Source organism: Piliocolobus tephrosceles, chromosome 1 (genome assembly GCF_002776525.5).
Source record: "Piliocolobus tephrosceles isolate RC106 chromosome 1, ASM277652v3, whole genome shotgun sequence".
NCBI classification, from domain to species: domain Eukaryota; kingdom Metazoa; phylum Chordata; class Mammalia; order Primates; family Cercopithecidae; genus Piliocolobus; species Piliocolobus tephrosceles.
Genome location: NC_045434.1, coordinates 74,495,084 through 74,518,376, shown reverse-complemented (window position 1 = coordinate 74,518,376; position 23,293 = coordinate 74,495,084). Strand labels below are relative to the sequence as shown.

The 23,293-nt window shown below is 35.8% G+C and overlaps 1 protein-coding gene across 1 annotated transcript in view; it reads right to left on the bottom strand.

Annotated features, from left to right (window-relative positions):
• Positions 1–23,293, bottom strand: part of SPATA17 (spermatogenesis associated 17) — a 225,563-nt gene that overhangs the window by 167,019 nt on the left and 35,251 nt on the right. The window contains exons 4-5 of the mRNA XM_023203722.1: positions 20,483–20,533; positions 6,226–6,329 (exon numbers count right to left, since the gene is read on the bottom strand). Of these exons, the coding sequence (XP_023059490.1) occupies positions 6,226–6,329; positions 20,483–20,533 (155 nt within the window). The remainder of the gene's footprint in view (positions 1–6,225; positions 6,330–20,482; positions 20,534–23,293) is intronic.

Sequence of the window (23,293 nt, the reverse complement as noted above, 5' to 3'; positions counted from 1 at the left end):
GGAACAACAGACTTCAGAGCCCACTTAAAGGTAGAGGGAAGAAGGAGAGTTAGGATAAAAAATACTACCCATTGGGTACTATACTTATTATCTGGGTGGCGAAAAAATCTGTACACCCAACCACCGTGACATGCAATTTGCCTATACAGCAGAGGTGCACATGTGCCCTGCACTTAAGATAAAAGAGTTTTAAAAATACACAAAAAACAAAACAAAAAAAAAAATAAAATGTTTAAAGAGAAACTAGAGAATAGCAACTATAAGAGTACATGAAATAAAGAGGGGGAGAGGATTTTATTTAAAAAGCCCTACCCCTCAAAATTTTTAAACATATATTCATTGGTCTCAAGCAATCCTCGTGTCTTGGCCTCTCAAAGTGCTGGGATTGATTACAGGCATGAGGCATTGTGCCCAGCTGTAAACTTATTTTCTATAGATACTGAGAGAGTGTACATATATGTTTATGTTTAAATGTAGTAGTCAATGTGGCCACTACATTCTAGGGGACCAGCATTATTCATCATGAGAATATAGTTTCTTTGGTTTAGGAAAACATTTTAAGAACCTTTTCAGTTAAGAAAAATAAAACAGTAAGGCACAAAGAGGGTAAAAGAAAAATAAGCAGAAATTGCTTGACATTAGAAGATAATAGAGAACTTTAAATCTATTCAGAGCAATTTGAGAGTACTGGGGTACTGCAGATGGAGTGAGGCCCTGAAATGAGGAGCATGGAAGAGACAAAAAGAGGGAATAACAAAAGAAAGAGTGAGAGAGAAAAATAATAAAGGATTGTGAAAATACTAATAAGCAGGGTTTTATAAAACAAACAAAACAGTAAGAAAATTAACCATCATGGAGAAAATACTGCATTGTTAGGACCTGCCTATATTATGCTTTCAACTGTCAACACCATCTACCCCCTACCTACCAGTGACCTCAAACCTGCAGTGAAATGAAGCTCCCAACAGGCTTCTATGATGGTATAGGGGTTGACTAGGATCAAAAATTGAGAGAAGGAAGCAATGAAAAAAGCAGAAGGTAAATGCAAAAAGTGAGTGAAATACAGAGTTAGAATGAGAATTCAACTGAAACATGCCATCAGGAAAAGAAATAGAGAGAAAAGCTACTTCAGAACTAGGAGATATTGAAAGGGAAGGTGCACTGATCTCAGATTGAAGGACTGATTAAACTATATTTATTTTGAATATTAGAGGATAGAGTGATCTCTGAGAGTCAGAGATTTTTGAGAACATTGTCTTATACTTGCCTGTAATAGTTCTCAGAATTTAGTATAATTTCTGGCACATAAGACATTGTGTGGTGCCTCACACCTATAATCCCAGCACTTTGGGAAGCCGAAGTGGCCAGATCACCTGAGGCCAGGAGTTTGAGACCAGCCTGGCCAACATAGCGAAATCCAATCTCTATTAAAAATATGAAAATTAGCCAGGCGTGATGACACACACCTGTAGTCCCAGTTACTCGGGAGGCTGAGGCAAGAGAATCACTTGAACGCGGGAGGCAGAGATTGCAGTAAGCCGACATTGCACCACTGCACTCTAGCCTGGGAGACAGAACAAGACTCTGCCTCAAAAAAAAAAAAAAAAAAAAAAAAAAAAAAAAAAAAAAAAAAAAAAAAAGACAACATAAGTGCTATCTGTTTTGTGATGATTATATTGTAATTTTGCCCTACTAAGCTTTAAGCTCTATAAAGGCTAGCTCGAGTCTACCATGTTAATCACTGTATCCCCAAAATTTTACCTAGTACCTGATCACACAGTAGTTGCTAAATAAGTATTAAATCATGACTAATTAATACAGAAAAAAAGCAATATTCTCAAAATTGCAGTTGCTTGACAGAGTGAAAAATATATTGGAGTTTCATCTAATCTCATTCATTCTTTCATTCAGTAAGCTTTTAGTCAGCAAATATTACCTTGGACTTACTATATGTCAGTAACTGTGCTAGGCATTGAGGTTTCAAAGATAATTAAGACAGAGTGTTCAAGTGTCAGCTCCTTTCCCCCACTGATTTCATAATATAAAGGTAAAGACAAACACGTAAGTAATTATAACACCATAAGGCAGATGGCATAAGATAGCTTTGTTTGAGAGTCTCTGGGCATGCAGATGAGGAGTGCCCCAACTCTTTATATTGCTCATTTAAGCAGCAACGTAAAGAATGATGAGCAGTTGACATGGCAGATGAGGGATTCAGAGAATGGCACGTGCAAAGGCTTGGAAGTCTAAGGAAACATGATGCTTCTAAAAATTGATAAGACATTCAGAATGGATGAGCATTTGAAGATGGGGCTGTTGACCTATGTGACAGTCTAAAATATGTGACATGCTAAAAGCAACAGGGAGACTTTGATGGATTTGAAGCAGAGAAAAATGATTTAAAAGAGTTCTCTCTTAACACTGTTTTGAAGAACGGCAAAACCAAAAGAAAAGAGAACTGTTAAATGTTCTTGCTTAATTAAGAGTCCAGGCAAGATATGATAGAAGCATATATTTAAAGAGTAAGTGTTTTGATAGAAAGAAGCCCCCAAAAATTTCTGTGTTAAATAGTGGGGAGGAGAAGGATAACCAGTTCTATTTTTTAAAATATTTTCTGTTTATTTATATATTTTTAGAGAAAGAGTCTCACTCTGTTGCCCCAGCTGGAGTGCAGTAATAAAATCACACCTCACTACAGCCTCAGACTCCTGGGCTCAAGTGATATGATCCTCCTGCCACAGGCTCCCAAGTAGTTGGGACTACAGGCATGCACCACTGTACCTAGCCCTCTGGTTTGAAAAGTTAAGAGGTAAGTTCAACTTCCAATTTAACTGAAGATGAGGTGCAGAAGGGCCATGATTCTAATATGTATAATTTTTTTAAAGTTCACAATAACTAATCATAGTTTATATACAAAAGGAAACAGAAAAAGCAGAAACATAAAGCAAGAAGAGAGAAGTTAGAAAGAGTTAAATGTTACAATAATGAAAGTAAACATTTTATTGCTCAATTAAAATACAAAAACTTAGCTTGGGTAAGAAAACAAAATCTATTCCTTTGCCTTGAAGAGAATACCTAAAACAAAATAATACAGTCATGAGTTGCTTAACTAATGACAGAGATACAGTCTGAGAAATGTATCCTTAGGCAATTTCATCATTGTGCATACATCATAGAGTGTACTTACACAAACCTAGATAGTATAGACTACTATACACCTAGGCTATATAGTACAGCCTCTGGCTCTGAGGCTACAAACCTGTACAGCATGGTGCTGTATTGAATACTATATGTAACTGTAATACAATTGTAACTATTTGTGGATCTAAACATATCTAAACATAAAAAAGGTACAGTAAAAGTATCGTATTATAATCTTATAGGACCACCATCATAAATGTCGTACGTCATTGACCAAAACATCATTATGTGGTATGTGACCGTATATAAACGGTGAAAAACTAAATAATTTCCCTGAGATAATAATTGCACCAAATATATTTTCTGACTACAACACAATAAACCTAGAAATAAATTTGTTTTATGTTTAAACTACGAGAAAAAGCCAAGTCACTGGAGATTGAAAAATGAATTTCAAAGAGAATATAAAAAAATGCAATTAGAATATGAGAACATTATATATAAAAATATATTAAATGTGGACAATATTACACATGAAATATATCATAGCTTAAATGTTTTAATTACTAAAAAAGCAGTAAAGAGAGTAATGAATGCAAGAACTGTAAGAAACTCCATATTAACTAGTAGTAGTGCTAAAATAACACGATGTTTACAATAGCAAAAATTTAGAACAACTGTATCTCCAACAATAAAAAAATATTTAAAAGCTATCATGGAGCTGGATGTGTTGACTCACACCTGTAATCCCAGCACTTTGGGAGGCTGAGACAGGTGGATCACTTGAGGTCAGGAGTTCAAGACCAGCCTGGCCAACATGGTGAAACCCCTACACTAAAAATACAAAAATTAACCAGGCATGGTGGCAGGCGCCTGTAATTCCAGATACTCAAGAGGCTATGGCAAGAGAATCACTTGAACCCAGGAGGTGGAGCCAAGATTGCACCACTGCACTCCAGCCTGGGCAACAGAGTGAGACTCCATCGCAAATAAATGAATATGTAAGTGCTATTATGAACAATGATAGAGGCATAGCTAATGACATGAAAATGTTCACAATGTTTTGTAAGTTGAAAGACAACAGGTTAACAATAGCATATTGTATGACACCATTTTATAAAATATATCTATGTAAGCATAGAAATAAAAAAAACCCTAACATTTATTAAGTGTACATTATATACCAGGCACTGTTTAAGCATTTCACATATACTGACTTATTTATGTTTATAATAAACCTATGTAGCCATTCTATTACTTTCCCCACTTTGTGAGATTTAAGATAAGGGAAATTAAGAATTTGCCCAAGGTCACAGAGCTAATAAGTGGCAGAAGCTTGGAAGAAAATACATCAAAATGTTAATAGGCTAGGCACAGTGGCTCACGCCTGTAATCCAGCACTTTGGGAGGCCAAGGCGGGTGGATCACTTGAGGTCAGGAGTTCAAGGTCAGCCTGGCCAACATGGAGAAACTGGATCTCTACTAAAAATACAAAAATTAGCCGGGCGTGGTGGCATGCATCCGTAATCCCAGCTACTCGGAAGGCTGAGGCAGGAAATCATTTGAACCCGGGAGGCAGAAGTTGCAGTGAGTCAAGATCATGCCACTGTACTCCAGCCTGGGCAACAGAGCGAGACTCTGTCTCAAGAAATTAAAAAAAAAAAAAAAAGTTAATAGTGCTTATTTCTGAATGATGAAATTATAGATGACTTTTTATTTAGCTGGTTTTACATTCAGAAAAACTGGCCGAGGTGGGCAGATCACCTGAGGTCAGGAGTTCAAGACAAGCCTGGCCAACATGGCGAAACCCCCATCTCTAATAAAAATACAAAAATTAGCTGGGCATGGTGGCACGCAACTGTAATCCCAGCTACTCGAGAGGCTGAGGCACAAGAATCACTTGAACCCCAGAAGCAGAGGCTGCAGTGAGCTGAGATAGTGCCACTGCACTCCAGCCTGCATGACAGAGGAAGTCTCTGTCTCAAAAATAAAAATAAAAATAAAAAAAGAGTAAAATAAGATAATATATGATATATGCAGAAAATATTTTGAAAGTGAGACTATTCTATAAATACCAACTATTATTAGTTAGTATTTCCTTTTTATCAAAATGTACTTATGCATATGGTCATTTACATGTTATTAGAATGGGACATATCACAGGAGGAAAAAGCTATTTTCAAAGTAATATGGAAACTTAACATATAGAACTTTGGAAAAGCTGTGAGTAGTATTATGATGCCTTTACTTTGCATAATTCTACAGATGCCATATCCTAAACCTATGTCCTATCTTCCTATGTGTTTAAGCAAATCAAAACTGACAGTGAACAGATCTTTTTAATATGTCTCATGATATTTTATTCTAGAAGAGGCAAGTTCTTGCTATGGAATATGTTTCTCAAATGCATCTGAGGCTTTTCATATTTAATGTTGCATCTCTAGATCGTTTTACAGATAAATTCATCTCATCATGAAATAATTTTCCTGAAACTATTGTGTATAGGACCAAGATACTACACACATAAATAAATATACAAGATACTACACACATAAATAACTTACAGTGAAGGATACAAGATTTTAAAAATATAATAATAATAAATTAAGGTAAATACAATCATATATAATATATATACATATATATAAAATCAGTAAACATCTGCCTAAATATCACTGACTTTTAGAAAGTATTTCTAGCCGGGTGCAGTGGCTCATGCCTGTAATCCCAGCACTTTGGGAGGCTGAGGCGGGCAGATCACAAGGTCAGGAGTTCGAGACCAGCCTGGCCAATATGGTGAAACCCCATCTCTACTAAACAATAGAAAAAAATTAGCCAGGCATGGTGGTGGGTGCCTGTAATCCCAGCTACTCAGGAGTCTGAGGCAGGAGAATTGCTTGAACCCAGGAGGCGGAGATTGCAGTGAGCTGAGACTGCACCACTGTACTCCAGACTGGGCAACAGAGCAAGACTCTTGTCAAACAACAACAACAAAAAAAGTATTTCTAACTATGGTGTTGATCAACATGTACTGAGTAATCTTTCCAAAGTTTTTCCTAGTGAACGGATGATTGCACTACTTACCTAATTGCATCATTGGTCTCTGAAACGACTCTGAGGTACTCTTTCAAATAATAATAATTAAAGAGGTATTTCCGAACCCTATAGCCTCGCCATCGTCTCTGAATCTATTAAAGTAAATAAAGAGATAAAATACACCAGTAAATACTTTCATTAAAAAATGTAATAGCGCTTCAAAATTAACATAATTATGGCCGATAACTCCTATCAAATAAAGTCTTAGGCTTTTCCATTAATATAACAGTATATTAGCTGTAAATATAGGTTCTGCTAATAAATTTATTATGAAATTTTATAAAAATAAACAATCATAGGCTATTATAATTTACTTCACAGAATACTAAACTATGGAAAGATTTATAAAAATTTGCTTTATAAATTCCTACCATCCACTTCCTGGGCAAATGGATTTTTTTTTTTTCATAACCAACTCACTTTAAGATTGTATTTGGTCTCATTGAAATACACATTTAGTTTTTGTATTTTGTCTCATTAATGGGCTTCTTAAACTCAGTGGTATCAAAATATTTAAACAAATTCTTGTATCTTAATTATGACATTTTAATACTTCCTTAACAATAGCAACAATAACTAACATTTATTGAGTTATTATGTGCCAGGCGTTAATCTAAGGGTTTTTGCTTACACTTATGTATTTAATCTTTAGAATACTACTATGACATAAATACTCATTACCTCATTTACAGATGTGGAAACAGTTAAAAAGAGAGGTTACACAATTTTCCTATAATTATATAGATATTAGGATGAATCTAGGAATCAAATTTCAAGTTAGGGCTTCAGAGAGCCCACTCTCATAACCACTGCCATGTAGAACTGGGAACAAAGAGAACTGTGATTTTCAATAAAAGAACATTTTTATTGAAATTATCTGCTTCTTCCATCTTTTACTTCAATGCTGACATTCAAATAGTTTTATTTTTACTAGAACATATCATCAAAGTAGGGTGTGTGTTTTTTTTTTTTTTGGATGAGAGGAATGTTAGGGGTCTGAGAGACCATACCTAAGTCAGCTTCTAGATATCTTATACAACCCCAGGAACCATGAGAACCAGTCACTGTCCTTAAGTCCTATCTTTGTTAATATAAATATTTTTGCTATATTTTCTAATACTGCCATTTGAAAAACTCAAATAAAGTAATATATGATATTAATTAGGAAAAAACAGCTTAATTATTTAAAGGATTAGAGGAAAAAGAAATAGTACATATTGAAAAATATTAACTTAGTCTTGCATAAAGATTTAGCATCATTCCCCCTAAAATTTTCCAACAGTTTAAATATCTATATGAATGACTCATGTATCCTAAACGATTCTCTTTTAAGATATGAAGTCTTACCAACTTTAGCACAGTTTGCTACGCTAAGAGAACACACATCTTCCCTAAACTTTTTTTTTTTTAATAGAAAAGGGAAATATGGAGACTAAGCACCAGTCCATTGATCCCCAAAGTCTACTTTCTTTTAGCTAAAAAATTTTTAGTATAAAATTTGTATAAGTTGAATATTGGATCAATAAAAAGTAAACTGGAAAAATTGTTTATTTAAATTCTGATTCTTTATTTTTCTCTCTTTTAAAACACAGTCATTTAAAAGGTCATTTATAATCATTTTGCAATTTAAGATATTAAACATGGCTGGGCATGGTGACTCATGCCTGTAATCCCAGCACTTTGGGAGGCCAAGGCGGGCAGATTACAAGGTCAGGAGTTCGAGAACAGCCTGGCCAATATGGTGAAACCCCATCTCTACTAAAAATACAAAACTTAGCTGGGCATGGTGGCATGCACCTGTAGTCCCAGCTACTCGGGAGGCTGAGGCAGAAGAATCGCTTGAACCGGGGAGGCGCAGGTTGCAGTGAGCCGAGATTGTGCCACTGAACTCCAGCGTGGGTGACAAAGTGAGACCCCGTCTCAAAAGAAAAAAAAAGATATTAAACATGACGATTATAAGGTAGTGTTTTTGTCAGACTCCCAGTATGAGAATTACTAAAGTAACTGAAAATATGCAAAACAGCTTGTAAGAACAAATAAATCAGAGACAATAACTTTATTTTAATTAATTATTTTATTTATTTTTTTGAGATGGAGTCTTGCTCTGTCACCAGGCTGGAGTGCAGTGGCATGATCTTGGCTCACTGTAACCTCCAACTCCCTGGTTCAAGCGATTTTCTTGTCTTAGCCTCATGAGTAGCTGGGATTACAGGCATGCGCCACCATGCCCAGTTAATTTTTGTATTTTTAGTAGAGACGGGGCTTTCACCATGTTGGCCAGGATGGTCTCGATCTCCTGACCTCATGATCCACCCAAGGTGCTGGGATTACAGGCGTGAGCCACCGCGCCTGGCCTTTTTTTTTTTTTTCAATGGAGTCTTGCTCTGTCACCAAGTCTGGAGTGCAGTGGCATGACCTCGGCTCACTGCAACCTCTGTCTCCTGGGTTCAAACGATTATCCTGACTTAGCCTCCTGAGTAGCTTGGACTACAGGCATGTGCCACCATGCCCAGCTAATTTTTGTAATTTTAATAGAGGCAGGGTTTCACCATGTTGGCCAGGCTGGTCTTGAACTCCTGACCTTAAGCAATCCTTCCACCTCAGCCTCCCAAAGTGCTGGGATTACAGGTGTGAGCCACCACACCCAGCCAACAATAACTTTAGAAAGTGAAACTAGTAGTATAGCAAACTAATGTAACAAAAGTATTCAAAGTGTCTTTTGAAATACTTCTCAAATGATCTTATTTGCAAGATCAATTCTTTAAATTAAAAAAAAATTCTAAAATTATATACTCAATTTAGAAGCACTCCCTAATTTTACCAATAATATATTATGACTGAGAAGGAAAAAAGAAGGAAGTGACAGAACCACTTTCCTAATGAAAAAGAAGAATCAATTGGAATATGTGTGTGTATATATATATATATATATAAATCATACATGCAAATAAGTGCATATTTTCCTAGCTTATCTAATTTGATCATTATAGCATTATTCTGAGGTGGAGATTATTATTAGCCTCATTTGAGAGAAGAGGGAATTGATGTTTAGAGAGGTTAACTAATTGCCTAAGGTCTTATAGTTGGTTGGATGGCTTCAAATGTTTCAGCATACTTTTACTGCATATACAGTAACAATTTTATTAATGAAGGGAACACTTGTAAATACATGTACTGACAGGAAATCCATCATCAGCAATAGAAGTTATTCAAGTTGCATAGGAAAATATTAAGATATCAAATAGTATTAAGGGAGGGGCTACCTAACACATTAAAATATCATTAAATTACAAATAAAATAAGATTAAATGTGCCAGAAAACACAAAAGATGCATGTTGGCATACTGTGAGGAAGGAAGAATGATGGGGGTTTATGATTTGGTAATATCAGAGAAGTGGATATTCCCATTTCTAAGAAAGAGATGTTAAAGGAAAAAAACTGAAATTGGCTGAAAGATTTGTATTCAAATAAGAAGAGTTTCTTGTAATTAAAACAGAAAAAATGCAACAACATGGGCTCTTTCCTTCTCCAAACCCAGCAACTACTGGAAACAGCACCAACCATATCTAGAGAGACTACAACTGGTATGCTTTCAGAAAACATTCTATTGTCCTGACACCCTATGCATCTCTCCAAAGGCTGGCTAAAATTCCTCTCCAAGATAATTCCTTTTATTCAAAATTGGATATTAAAGAATGTAATAAGTAAGTGATGGTTAAGGTAACAAATTAAAACTCATCCACACTTAAGTATAATCAATCAGTCTTTAAGTGGCTTTCTTAGAGATGAGTGGATAAAAAGATCTGGAGGAAACAGCATTTGAGTGGGTGAAGAAGCTGCCATCAGTGAAATGAAGGATCTAAAATTTATTGAGCTCCATGAATGTGCCAGGTATTATGCTAACTGCTTTTATTCTCACAATATCCTTGTGAACAGGGCATGATCTCCATGTTAAAAATGAAGAACCTGAGGTTAAGTAATTTGCTCAGGGTCACATAACCAGTAAAACAGTAAATGGAAAGTCAGAATACAAAACCAGGTTTGTCTTACTTCAAAGCCTACTCTTTCCACTAAAACACCTTACATATATATTATATAAAGACAGAGAGTATATGCATGTTCTTTAGTTTAAAATATGGTATTTTCTTATATTTTAGGGAGACTAGTTTAACTAATAGCTAACTGATATTGTAAAATACAATATAGATGAGACTGTACTATATTTCCTATTATAGAAACAAATGACATCTTAAATTTTGCCTAAATATTCTGTTAATATTCCAGTACTAGTAAATACACTTTTAATTTTTTTAAATGTACTTTTAAGCAGCAAGATGATTTTTTATAATATTTCTTCTTAATTTCAAGGTAAATGGGTTATGACTTCAAAAAAAAAAAAAAAAGAAAAATGACTTGTATTCATGTCCTTCAAAGTAATTAGCAACTTTCAAAAGTGATTGGTATAAAACAATTATTGTCATTGATCAGCTCTGAATAGATAATTTTCAACAAAGTCATTGTGTGCTCAGCAGATTACAGCTTGTTAACGGGCAAGTTCTAAATGACCTCTTAAGCTAGTCAAATCAATGATGCATATTCCTCATTAAGTAACATCAAAATGTAAGTGGTCTTATAAATAATGTTTATTTTAAGCACTAAAACAAATGGCAAAACCTTGATATATTAAAAACCATCTGCCATAGAAAAGATTTTCCCTCCATTGGGTTTACTTTTATTCCTGAAAATCTATAGTAACGTTAACGACACTAAAAGAAAAAATGTCTTCTCTCTTAACGTGGAAAATGAAGACATGGGGCTGGGGGCGGTGGCTCATGCCTGTAATTCCAGCGCTTTGGGAGGCTGAGGTAGGTGGATCACAAGGTCAGAAGTTTGAGACCAGCCTGGCCAACATGGTGAAACCCCGTCTCAACTAAAAATACAAAAAATTAGCTGGGTGTGGTGGCAGGAACTTGTAATCCCAGCTACTCAGGAGGCTGAGGCAGGAGAGTCGCTTGAACCTGGGAGGCAGAGGTTGCAGTGAGCGGAGATCGCACCACTGCACTCCAGCCTGGGTAACAGAGCGAGACTCCATCTCAAGAAAAAAAAAAAAAAGAAAAAAGAAAAAGAAAAATGAAGGAATGGAAAACAAATTCCTTGATGATAGCTCACCCAGTATTAATGCTCTAAATGTATATGAGAGCACAGAAGTAGAACTCAGTTATCCATAATTATACTTTCATTAGAATGCTCAACATTCTAAAAAAAGACTGTACAGTGAGCACAGAAATGCGGGTTTACTAAATCTTCAAAGACTAGGAATGTAAAAAGTAGTAATATAACCCAAGTTTTCATTCTATGTATCACTGCATTGTCTTGTCACAACCATTAATATTTATACATAAAATATTATCATATGAAAATACAGTTTCACACATATAGGACATATATGTGAAAATCTTAACTAGATATTTTGAGCAAAAGATTCTGGATAATTATTAAATGTGCAGTTTCCTCTCTTTAATATTCTGTTTCTCCACTCTCACTGGCCTTATACTTCCTTTCTCTACAAATCTATTTAATCATTTCACAATGATATTGGTACTAGAAGTAGAAGGAGGGAGGAAGAAATATACTTTTACATGAGAATGGAACATTAAAATATCTATTCCATCATCAGGTAAAAGTTTGTTGTTGTCCAGATGGCCCCTTCTTTTCTTCCCAAGGCTGATATTTTGGGATACCTTTTTTTGTATAAATAAAACTGTTATTCATTCTGTATGCCCAGAACCGTAACATAATGTCTAGCATATAAAAGACCTTCCATATCCTTTTTCTGGATCAATTTACTTATCTATCTCTAACTATGCAATCTTGGGGTCATTATTCTAAACACAAATGCTTACTTCCTAGTATTATAAACATGAAACTAGTATTATAAGTACTTTAAGGGATTGAGATTAATCTTTATATAGCTGACACATATTTAATCATTTTTAAGTAAAGCCACCATATAATCTTTTCTACCTTTTTTTTGTATTTTAGACACAAGTGGAAAACAAAAGAAAATGGTTATTTGATATATCAAGTTAGATTAATTTTTATAAATTAAAATTTTTATTATATATAGAGAAAGCTCTAAGGGGAAATAAGCCAATAAAGTGATGTTATTTGGCAAATTTGTTGTTTAAATGACCTTTGTTCCACTGTTTCTCCTGTTACTATTGCATCTGTTTCCCTAAATATGAGCATTTCAATCTGAAAAAAATTGTTTGGGGGCACTATAATCAAGTCAATTAATTTAAAATAATAAAGAATCGTTGAAACTGCAGATTCCAGTGGAATTTCACTAAGTAAGTATAGGTGATTGATCAATAACTGGTACAGGGATTTCAGGGAAAAAGGAATTTTACTTGAAACAATTAATTACATCTGCAGTTCTTTAATACTCTGTAAGCTTTTGATTATTACCATTTTTTTCATTCCTCACAGATCTTTGAAACTAAAATAAAAACGTATGACGGAATTCATTTTATAAGAGAGATCTCTAAGATGCTGCATACCAGCACCTCCTGAAATTTGCATTCATGTGATATTGCTCCAGTTGTTCTAGGGCAGACAGGCAAAGGAAGACTCAAGATGTATGACATGATACAAAGGAGGCTTTTCAAAGTCATTAAAAGGAATAAATATTTCCCATAAAGTTTACCTTTGTTACATTCCAAGGTCTGTGACAGATTATATGTCCCCATTATGTTTAGTTTATTGAAGACTACTATACTCTAAACATTAATTTAGAAACAGAAGTTGACTTTTCAAGTCCTAATAAAAATTTTGTGATTGTTCCTAATGTTTTAAAAATGTTAGAGTCCCTTTTCTTTTCCATTGATGCTTCAGGGCCCAAAACAGGCATGGCAGAGGTATAAATGAAACTAAACACAGACTTTTAAATTTCAAAAATCTGTGTGATCTACACCTTGGACTTCAACCAGCAAAGAAATGATGAATTCTCTTTGTTATCATTTGTTACATCCTATACAAAAATCCATTTAAAATTGGAGCAGGAAGTGTTTCATCTAGGCTTATGATGGATGACAAATCCTGAAGCTGGCAATAGGAATGGGGGAGGCCACAGCCTGAATATTCTTTTAGATAGTGAGGTTTTTCGTCATGGGCCATCTAATTCTGTCTACAAGGGGAAACATGTGACACTGCATTGGAATGCCTCAACTTACTCCTTAGCTAATTGTCACTTAATTTAGAATTCCCGTGTGAAATGTACTACCAATAAGGATGTTCATGAATTATCAGGCCATGAGGTCAGTTTTCCAAGATAACAGGGTATGAGTAATGAAATGTCCCTAAGAGCTCAGTCTAGGTCAGTATAGTTGTTCTCTTCCATATTTTCAGAAAAAGAGGATTGGAAGTAAAGCCAAGATTACAAGTGACCAGCAATGACAGAAATGTGAGTGCCAGACCTCTTGGGTTCAATGTCTAACACTATGACTTACTAGCTGTGTGATTTGGGGCAAGATACCTTTCTGTGATTCCCTTTCCTCATCTTTTAAGTTGTAATCTTAATGATACCTATACCTCAGAGAATTGGTTATGATGATTACAGAAAATAGTTAAAATATTTAAAATACTTAGAATGGTACCTGGAAAGTATTAACTGCTGTACAATTGTTAACTCATTATTATTATTTACCAGTGCTTCTAACCTACCAAGATTTGGCAATACATGACATAGCAATCTTTTTCTTGCCTAGCTTCAGAGATCCATTTTGTTTTTCAAAAATTAGCAGCCACAATAATTTACTCACAATTGAACTCTTTGTAGGATACTACAAGACAACGAACATTTCATATCAGAAACTGATGTCAGATTTAATGTGCAAATATGAATTGCACACTAACACAAAGTTGAAGTGGACAGATTAGCAATTTGTCTTTCGAATTTACGAGTATTAGTGTAAACTTTATTAAAGAAACAACTATGTTTCAGGAGAATTGCAGGGCATTCAGTTGAAAACTGAATTTCAGTGTTACATCCCACGTAGGAAAAAATAAGTCTAATGTTCCCCCTACACTCTAACAAACTGTAATCTCACTCTTGGAACATTACTAATCTACTCTCCATCCTCCTTCTCTACAAAGCTCAATATACCCATATAATTGCGGCAGGAGTCAGACAAATGCCTCAGCAGATAGGAGTGGTCCCAGTGAAACCCCACCTTTAAGCCAAAAACAGTCGGAAGGCTGAAAGACCAGACTGCAGGTTCCAGATAAAACCCGCGACCCAGAGTGAGAACTTCTGTTCTTGTTTGCCTGCCCTTTCCTACTTGGTTCTTTCTCAATAATGTTTTTTACCCACTCAGCTATTGCCTTTTCCAATACTAACTACAGCTCCCTGCTCCCTTATCCTGTGCCTATAAAAATGCCAGACTCAGTCACACTGGGGGAGATGACCCAACTTCAGGTGAGAGAACACCTTTGGGCAGCTGCTCCACATCATAGGAAGCAATGGCGGGGCCAAACCAGCCCCGGAGCTGCAGGCCAGAGCAGGGCAAGGGACTGACCCAGCTGTTAACACACCACCATCCATCCAGCTGCAGATGGCAGAACTAAACGAGCTGATCAGCATGTTGTAACACCCCTTCTGGGGCTTTGGGTTGTGGGCACCTCTGCTTGGGCACCACCGCATTCCCCTTGGACAACACACCTAGTCCAGCCGCAAGCCATGCATGGAGCCTGCCCCTGTGCTGGTGTTGAGAATGGCTGGACAGACCCTGCACTCACTTGCTCACACACACTCTCCGGCCAGGGACTGAGCGTGCAGTCACAGCAGCCAGTGGCTGGAGCACAAGCCAGGCACAGCCAGGCAGGCCAAGTCGATGAGGCACCTCCTGCTATAATCCCTGCAAAAGGACCAAGAAAAATCCTGCATCACAAATCAAAGGAGCATTGATCTAGAAGAGGGCATAAATAAAATAAGAAGTCCTTAGAAAGAGAGAGAACCAAGGAAACAGAATCCACTGAAGTCTGGCCAGAGCTCAGTCTGACTTAAGTTCAGAATCTGGGGAGTTACCTTTTTTAAATCCTTGCTTCCTCACTGTCAGTCAGTTTGACTACAGTACACTGACTGTATAGCTGGTGGTATCCCCCAGCTATAGCTGTTTATTCTCAGGGAATAAGTTTCAGAATCTGGAGTCATTCTATTGGAAAAAGAGAGACATCAGCAACAAAGTTGAGGCTGAATGCATGTCATCTTGGTCTTGGGTTATTTTCCCCCTACAAATGTAAGAATTGGGTATAACATATATGTCGTTTGTATGACAGACTTCTTCCTGGATGGGGTCAGCCAATCAGCAAAAGCCATAAGCAAGAGAAAACACTAAATATTGAAAACTATGAATCAAGGTAATGGGAAAAAGGGACAAGAAATAGACCTTAGGATGGAAAAAACAATTCCACTAAACTCTACTACCTGGGGATATTATTAAATGAGTTTTCCCCACATAAGTAATTCCTACCCTCATCTTTATAATATTGTCAGAAACCGGATTCTCTAAGTCCAGTATTTGGAGGGCTAAGATGACACCCAAGTGCTCGCTATATAGAAAATGGAGGGTCAGTTTTATACGAGGCTGTCAGAAGATATAAAATTGTACATCTAGATGGTAGAGGGAGAGAAATGACTTGTGCAACTGAATCAGCTCATGGAATTTGCATAAGATACTAACAGCTGTTCAAAGAAAGAGAACTGAAAATAAAAGTTGGGGACCAAATTTAAATAAGATCCACAATGGAGTAGAAAAGATGCTGGAAGAAAAGCAGAACTCTAACTGGAGTAAAGTCAAATGGAAGACTAAAAAGGAAATAAAGTGTCACAGAGAAACAGGAGGAATAGGGCCCCAGGAGCTAAGATAAAAATTTACTGAGCAATTTATTGCTATATTAATTGACTGTCACTGGCCTAGCAGCAAATCAGCAACAGGGGTTTTGTAAAGGCATACTGTGGGTTCTGACAGCAGCTTATATCATAGCAAACCTCCTTCAAATCGGTATGCATTATGACACTTCAGCAAAATCCTGAATCTCATGAAGTCTTCCATTTACATATGAACTGCACAAACTGAATTTTACCTTAGCAAGTCCAGTTTATCTGCATCATTATAGTATAGTCAGATAATCAAAAAAGGTTTAAAGATCCCCCCGCAAAGGCTTAAATAGTTTGCAACAAACGCGCTTTGAAACTTAGAAAAAATGTGTTAAAGTAAAGGACTTTTTTACTCCTTGTTTAGGAAGAATGGGCCAGCATTCAGCATTCATTGATTTATTCAGGGATATTTATTTAACCACCTACTATAAGCCAAGCATTGAAGATACAAAGATGAAGAAGAAAGGATCTGGGCCTCAAGAGACTTACAGTGTGTAGGGGGGCAGGAGGTGTTGGGGTGGAGACAGGCATGTAAATTAGTAAGGATAATAAAATGTTACAGGTTCTATAACAGAAGTATGTCGATGGTAAAACAGGAACATAAAAAAGGAAAGTGATGAATTTTGCAGGGGTAGGGGCATCATAAAGTCTTTAGAGAAAAGGTGACCCTTTAAAACTAAATGCAGCAAATCAGGATATTAATATATATTACATAAAAGAAAATCACATACATATAATTTGTTCTTCATTACAAAAGAGTGATATCTATTTAGGGATGGATAGACTATAAATAAATTTGTAAAACTCCTGCCATTTCAGAAGTGCTCCACTAGCCTCTTTGACAATTGAATACATTTTAGTTGTCATGGTAGCAATCAATAGCCAAATATATATAACTTACAATAGGCTTTGTTCATAGGGAAAATTAAGACAAAAGTTTTGTTCTTATATGTCGTTCATGAAGGTCTTATTCATAATTTGGGTACCTATATATCTGTCTGGATGTTATTGGCCATATAGATATTTGGTAGATATCTGTTACCCTTAGAGATTCTTTCTTTTGTACACTCGCCATTCATGTTTAAATCACTTCTAATTTTGAACTAAGTTACCGGGTAGCTTATGAACTGAAAAAGCAGATTTGTATGTATTAGAAATAAAACTTCAGCTACTGGTATCCAGTTAGGATTGTAATCTTCAGATGTACACAACACAAAGGTATCTGGGCCACATATTGGTTTCTTCGGCCACTCACTCTTCCAAGTAGCAGAATTTTAAGAGCGCCATCTCGCAAAAATCCACTTACAAATAAATTGGTTGGGGTCCACTGATGGATTCAGCTCTGGTCACTGGTCACTTGGAACAACCAATGCTATAAACTTATCATTGTTATGGAATCATTTATGGTCTTTATGCCAGTGAGCCTCATTCCTGATTCCTCAACTTAGGAACATGAAGTAGCACATAGTCTACTACCAGGTTAACCCATCTCAAACCTCTGAAGAGTGACTTTGAACTTCTTTGTTAGAGAAATGTCTCTATTAGAAATTTCCCATAGTAATATTTATGTGCTCCACACAGCCTCGCAGAAATTCCTGAGTGTCATTAAGTGGACTGTTCCAACCTCCAGGTAAATGCTAAGTCTTCCCTCCCCTCACTTTAATCCCTACTGCATTCCCACCCTTACTCTGATATCCCAAAATGTTGTGTCAGAGAGAAAAAGCAATAAGAAGAAGATAGGAGTGGACAGGAGAGGTGGGGAAGGGAGCAGGGGGAAGCATAAGAGAAAAGAAGGGGATGGGAAAAAGGATCCAGAATTACAAGGGAGAGACTTTATTTGAAAGGAGTATTGCAAGAGGAAGTGGGAGGGTGACTACTGCAATCTTCAGAGTCAGACTACTGCAATAGGGAGAGCACTTTGACCACAAGATTTACAAGCAAGTCAAGAGTAAGGCACAACGAATTTTTCCTTTCTAGGAAGGTAAAACAAGGCTAGAAGGAATCTAAGGTGGAGAAGTGGGATAAAAGGGTGGCATGATTGAATAGTAGATCAGAGAATCTTTTATTCTAAAGTCAGTCTATTATCAGGAGAGGACATTAAGATGTTACATGCTGGCCAAGGCTGAGGGATGTAGAGGAGGGAGAGAAGCTAAATCACAGATTGGTTAACAGACATTTTGTTCCAATTGATCAGCAGGAACAAGCAATTCAGCTAATCATTTGTGAGGTAAAGAATGGAAATTTGGAGGGAATGCACCTGGCCTTGTCATAGGTAAAAAAAAGTGGAGCATCCCTGTATATATCTAATTGATACAAGGGAAGAGTAACTTTTTTTCTTTTTCTATTATTATTGTTGTTGTTGTTATTATTATTATTATTATTATTTTGCAGTAAGCTGTTTCTAAACCAGAAAAGGGTGTGGGGATTTCTTTTTCTTCTATTTTTTTTATGAGACGGATTCTTGCTCTATCACCCAGATTGGGGTGCAGTGGTGGGATCTCGGCTCACTGCAACTTCCGCCTCCCATGCTCAAGGGATTCTCTGCCTCAGTCTCCTGAGTAGCTGAGACTACAGGCGCCCACCACCATGCCTAGCTAATTTTTGTATTTTTAGTAGACATGGGGTTTCACCATGTTGGCCAGGCTGGCCTCGAACTCCTGACCTCAGGTGATCCAACTGCCTTGGCCTCCCAAAGTGCTGGGATTATAGGTGTGAGCCACCACACCCAGCCAGGTGTGGGGATTTCTTAACCTTTGTTGTTTTCCAGTATCACAAGACTCAGGTAAAATTCAACGTTGTCCATTGACATTAATCAAAGATAAATTGACATTGGATGATGCTATTGGAAAATTGAGCTTTCAGTATATGCTGGAATCAGTAAAAAACTGCCTTCTGAGGGACTTGTATTGATGTGAATTTCTTACATATGTTTAGTCTAGGAAAAAGAAACCTTAATAAGTCAGACCAGAACTCAATATGAAGGTTTGTGGTAAAATAATACACAAAAGTATGCACCTTTCTAACCCTACCTTCTGTGCTTCTCCCTAGTAGCACAGAAGAGAGGAAGAATATTCTTCTACAATCTCCCCTGGTGACCAGTGGAGATAGCTAAATGGTCATTAACTGCTTTAGGTTCTCAGTCATCTATGACTTTTTACTTGGAGACACATTTGACATGAAGTAAGCAGAAAATAATCAATGGTGTTTTAGTCTCTGAGGTTAGGTTTATAGCAAAGCGGTACAAAATCTCTGAAATCCCCAGTCCAAAGTATTCCCATTAAAAGAGAAAAATTGTTTTCCTATATGAATATTACTGAGAAAGGTAAATAGCCCATTGCAGCTAGAGTATCTGCCTCTGGCTCAAGAGAAGCAGCAGGAAGATCTACTTCTTCCTTTTATATTTTTCCTCAAACTCCAGGAGAGCAAGCAGAGAGGAGGATGAAGAAATACTAGAGTGAGCCGGCTAGACTACCAGCACACTCACCTGAAAAGGAAAGAGACTCTTTCTAAAGCAAAATACATAGTCAAAATAATGTTATCTTACCCACTATGGTTCACCCCAGCACTTTCTGAAAGAATTTTACTACCGTGCCTCACTCAAAATAAAATCCATTGTTTGCAGAACTAACAGATTAATGAAAACGAATATAAGGCAACATAGATTTTAAGGACACTAATGAAATCCACTTAAGAAATTTCTCCATTTATAATGGCTTAGCAATTAAATTATTATCATATTGTCTGAAACAAAAGAAATAATATTTTTGTTGTGTCCATTCCCAAGATCAGTACAGAAACCCAGTTCAAGCTCCATAATTGCTACATTCAGTTTTCTATTAGGAAAATAACACAGTAAAAATGAATACAGAAATGACAGAAATAAAACTTCTAAGCTGGAAACTGACTTCGTTACTGTTAAATCATATAAATAATTTCTAATTGATTTGTATTGGGCAGGAATCTTATATTCCAGAACCATGTTCATCTATTTATCACAACGTATTCTATATGACATATGGAAACTAATACATTGCTTCATTAATATTTAAGTCTTTCTCTAGTTATGGCTCAGAGATATTTAACATTCTAAAACATAAGCATTTATAATTACATGTTTTACATTTTACTCTAATTTTTAATACTGCCAAGATTATTTAGCATAACTAACTTTTTAACTACATACTCTTTCTCTCTTTACCATTAGCATATCAATCAAATATGCATTATTCTGCTTTGCTCATTTTATTAAAAGCGAACTCAGGGCACAATTGACTTTTCATTTGTTTAACAAGTGAAGAAATATTTACCCTGACAGCCATTGCATTGTAGAGATTCATCATCATAGTATAATATGCTACCTGTGAATCAAGAAAAAAAGATGGCATACATTTCAGTTACACAAAGACAGTGCAGCCTATTTTTACATATAAAAGATAAGAATCTTTATACATAATACATAATAAGAGTTCTAGCCTTAGAAAAATGAAATCAAACGTTGTATTGAAGAGATAGGCTTCCTAATACATAATGCAAGCTTAACCAGAAAAATCTATGGTAGTCAAACTAGGAGCTAATGGAGATATATGATCATAAAATGCTCTCCGCTGAGTTTGATAATCAATGGTGCTCTACTGAGAATAGAATAACAAAGCAGAAATATTCACAAGTGCTGGTGACATGTAGTATTGTATGATTTATTCACTGAGGTTCTTTTAGCCAAAACTCACAGAAACATAAAAGGAATTCATATTTCAAGACGTCTGGTTTAATGAAAAATTCAAAGAAATGCTGTCTTCAGTCGAAATCGTTCAAGGATATGGATGCAGTGATGGAGCAAAATTGTGCCTTCCAACCATCTATGCAAAATGTTATGTACTTAGCTGCCTCCTGAGTAATCCTTGGGAATTTTGTTTCATTTAATATTCATTTTAACACCATAAAATCATAAATACAATGATATCATGTTACAGCAAATCCCTTGGTATAGTGAAGACTTCCTGAAGTGTTGGTTTCTCTCCAGTAAAGACACATCTATATATTAATACACAAATTTCTGTTACAGTAAATCATTCAACAATGTAGCTTATTTCAAAGAAAATATTATTTAAATAAAGCTTCCCCATCTGTTCTATCTTTTAATTAAAAATATAAAATTAGTATAATTCATTACTGTACAATAAACAATAAAAGCAATGAGATACATATTTTTAACATGATATACAACTTTATCCATTTTTATTCAACTGAAATTTATTCACTATAACTTGAGCCCAGGTAATAATTGTTATGTTTCAGGCAAAAATCAGAAAAAAGTGCCTTAACTCTTTGTAAAGGGGCTTTCTGCCCCGTGACAAACAGAAATTCATATAAAAGGGTTTCACTGTAATTAGTGTTGTTTGAATTGCCTGGTCTGATCCAAAGCAAATTGTCTGTGGCGAGCAGCAGGGCTGGATTATTTATCAACTGTCTGAGCAATTAAGAAACAGTTGGCTGCAATATGTTATTTACAAATGAACACAACAATGTTTCTTCATTTTAAATTCTATTTCTTCATGATTGTAAGCAAGGCATAATTGGTGTTTGAGGTGATTTAAAATATTTATTTTAATACTGTATTTCTTGACATCATATTGAAGCAGACATTGCTGTTAAGCATTTCTATAAAGAAGAAATACATTGGATATTATATATTTCCAAAAGTTTGGGTTCAGAAAAAGATGTTTCTTGTCTTTATCATATCATTGTTTAGTTAACAGTAGAGTGTATGTGTGAGCTTTTGAGCCACAGACCTGTGTTCAATTCCTGGCTTTGCTTTTAACAGCTGTGTGGACTTGAACAACTTACTGAAAGTCTGTCAGTCGTGATTTCTGTTCTTAGAAAATTGGTCATAACATGCTTCATTGAGTTGTCATGAAGAGTAAAATGAGATAAAGTATCTAAGGTGCTCAGGACACAGTTAATAGTCATCATGAAAGGGATTATCAGTAGTGCTCATGTTACACATTTTTTAGTTAAAAGTATGTAATTTAACTATAAGTAAAATTCCAGGCCGGGCCTGGTGGCTCATGTCTGTTACCCCAGGACTTTGGGAGGTCGAGGCAGGCGAATCACGAGGTAAGGAGTTCGAGACCAGCCTGGCCAACGTGGCAAAACCCCGACTCTACTAAAAATACAAAAAATTAGCTGGGCGTAGTGGCAGGCGCCTGTAATCCCAGCTACTCAGGAGGCTGAGGCAGGAGAATCGCTTGAACTCAGGAGGCGGAGGGTGCAGTGAACCGAGATTGAACCACTGCATTCTGACAGAGTGAGACTCTGTCTCAAAAAAAAAAAAAAAAAGTAAAATTCCAAAAAGTATAAAGGGCTTAATTTTATTATGAACTAACAGGAAAAAGAGATTCAGATTTTGAACCAAAGAATTCTGAATCCTGTAGTTAAGAGGTGAGAAAGCACTTTGATTCTTATATAACATTCTTAATTAATTGATTAAGAATGATACCACTAATCGATACCACATTTATTCTCAATTGTCTAGCCCAGATGCTTTAGAAAGTACTGAAAGAAACATATGCAACACAGTATTCTATTATTCCACTTACATGAGGTACTAGAATAGTCAAATTCATAGACACAGAAAGTAGAAAGTGGTTACCAGGGACTGGAGGGAAAGGAGAGTTATTATTTAACATGACAAAGTTTCAATTTTGGAAGATGAGAAAGTTCTGGAGATGAACAGTGGTGATGGTTATGTAACAATGTGAATATTCTTAATGCTACTGAATAATACAGTTAAAAATGAAGTGGTAAATTTTATGCTACACATATTTCACCATAATTTTTTAAAAAACTAAAAAAAAATCACATGTGAATGTGAACTGCATTTCCATAAGCTTTCTAAGAGATACATATAAACACTTTAAACTTTCATAAAATTTTATCTTTGTTTTTATATTCTGAAAATGATGATTATTTATTATATTAACATTAACCCTTTGGGTTACTTGAACAGTTAAAATATAACTCATAGAAAGGCTCTAGTTCTTAAAAAATTATTTTCTAGAATTCTGTCTTAAAAGTTTTTTTTTTCATTCCATGAAATTGGGTGAGGAAAGCATATTACA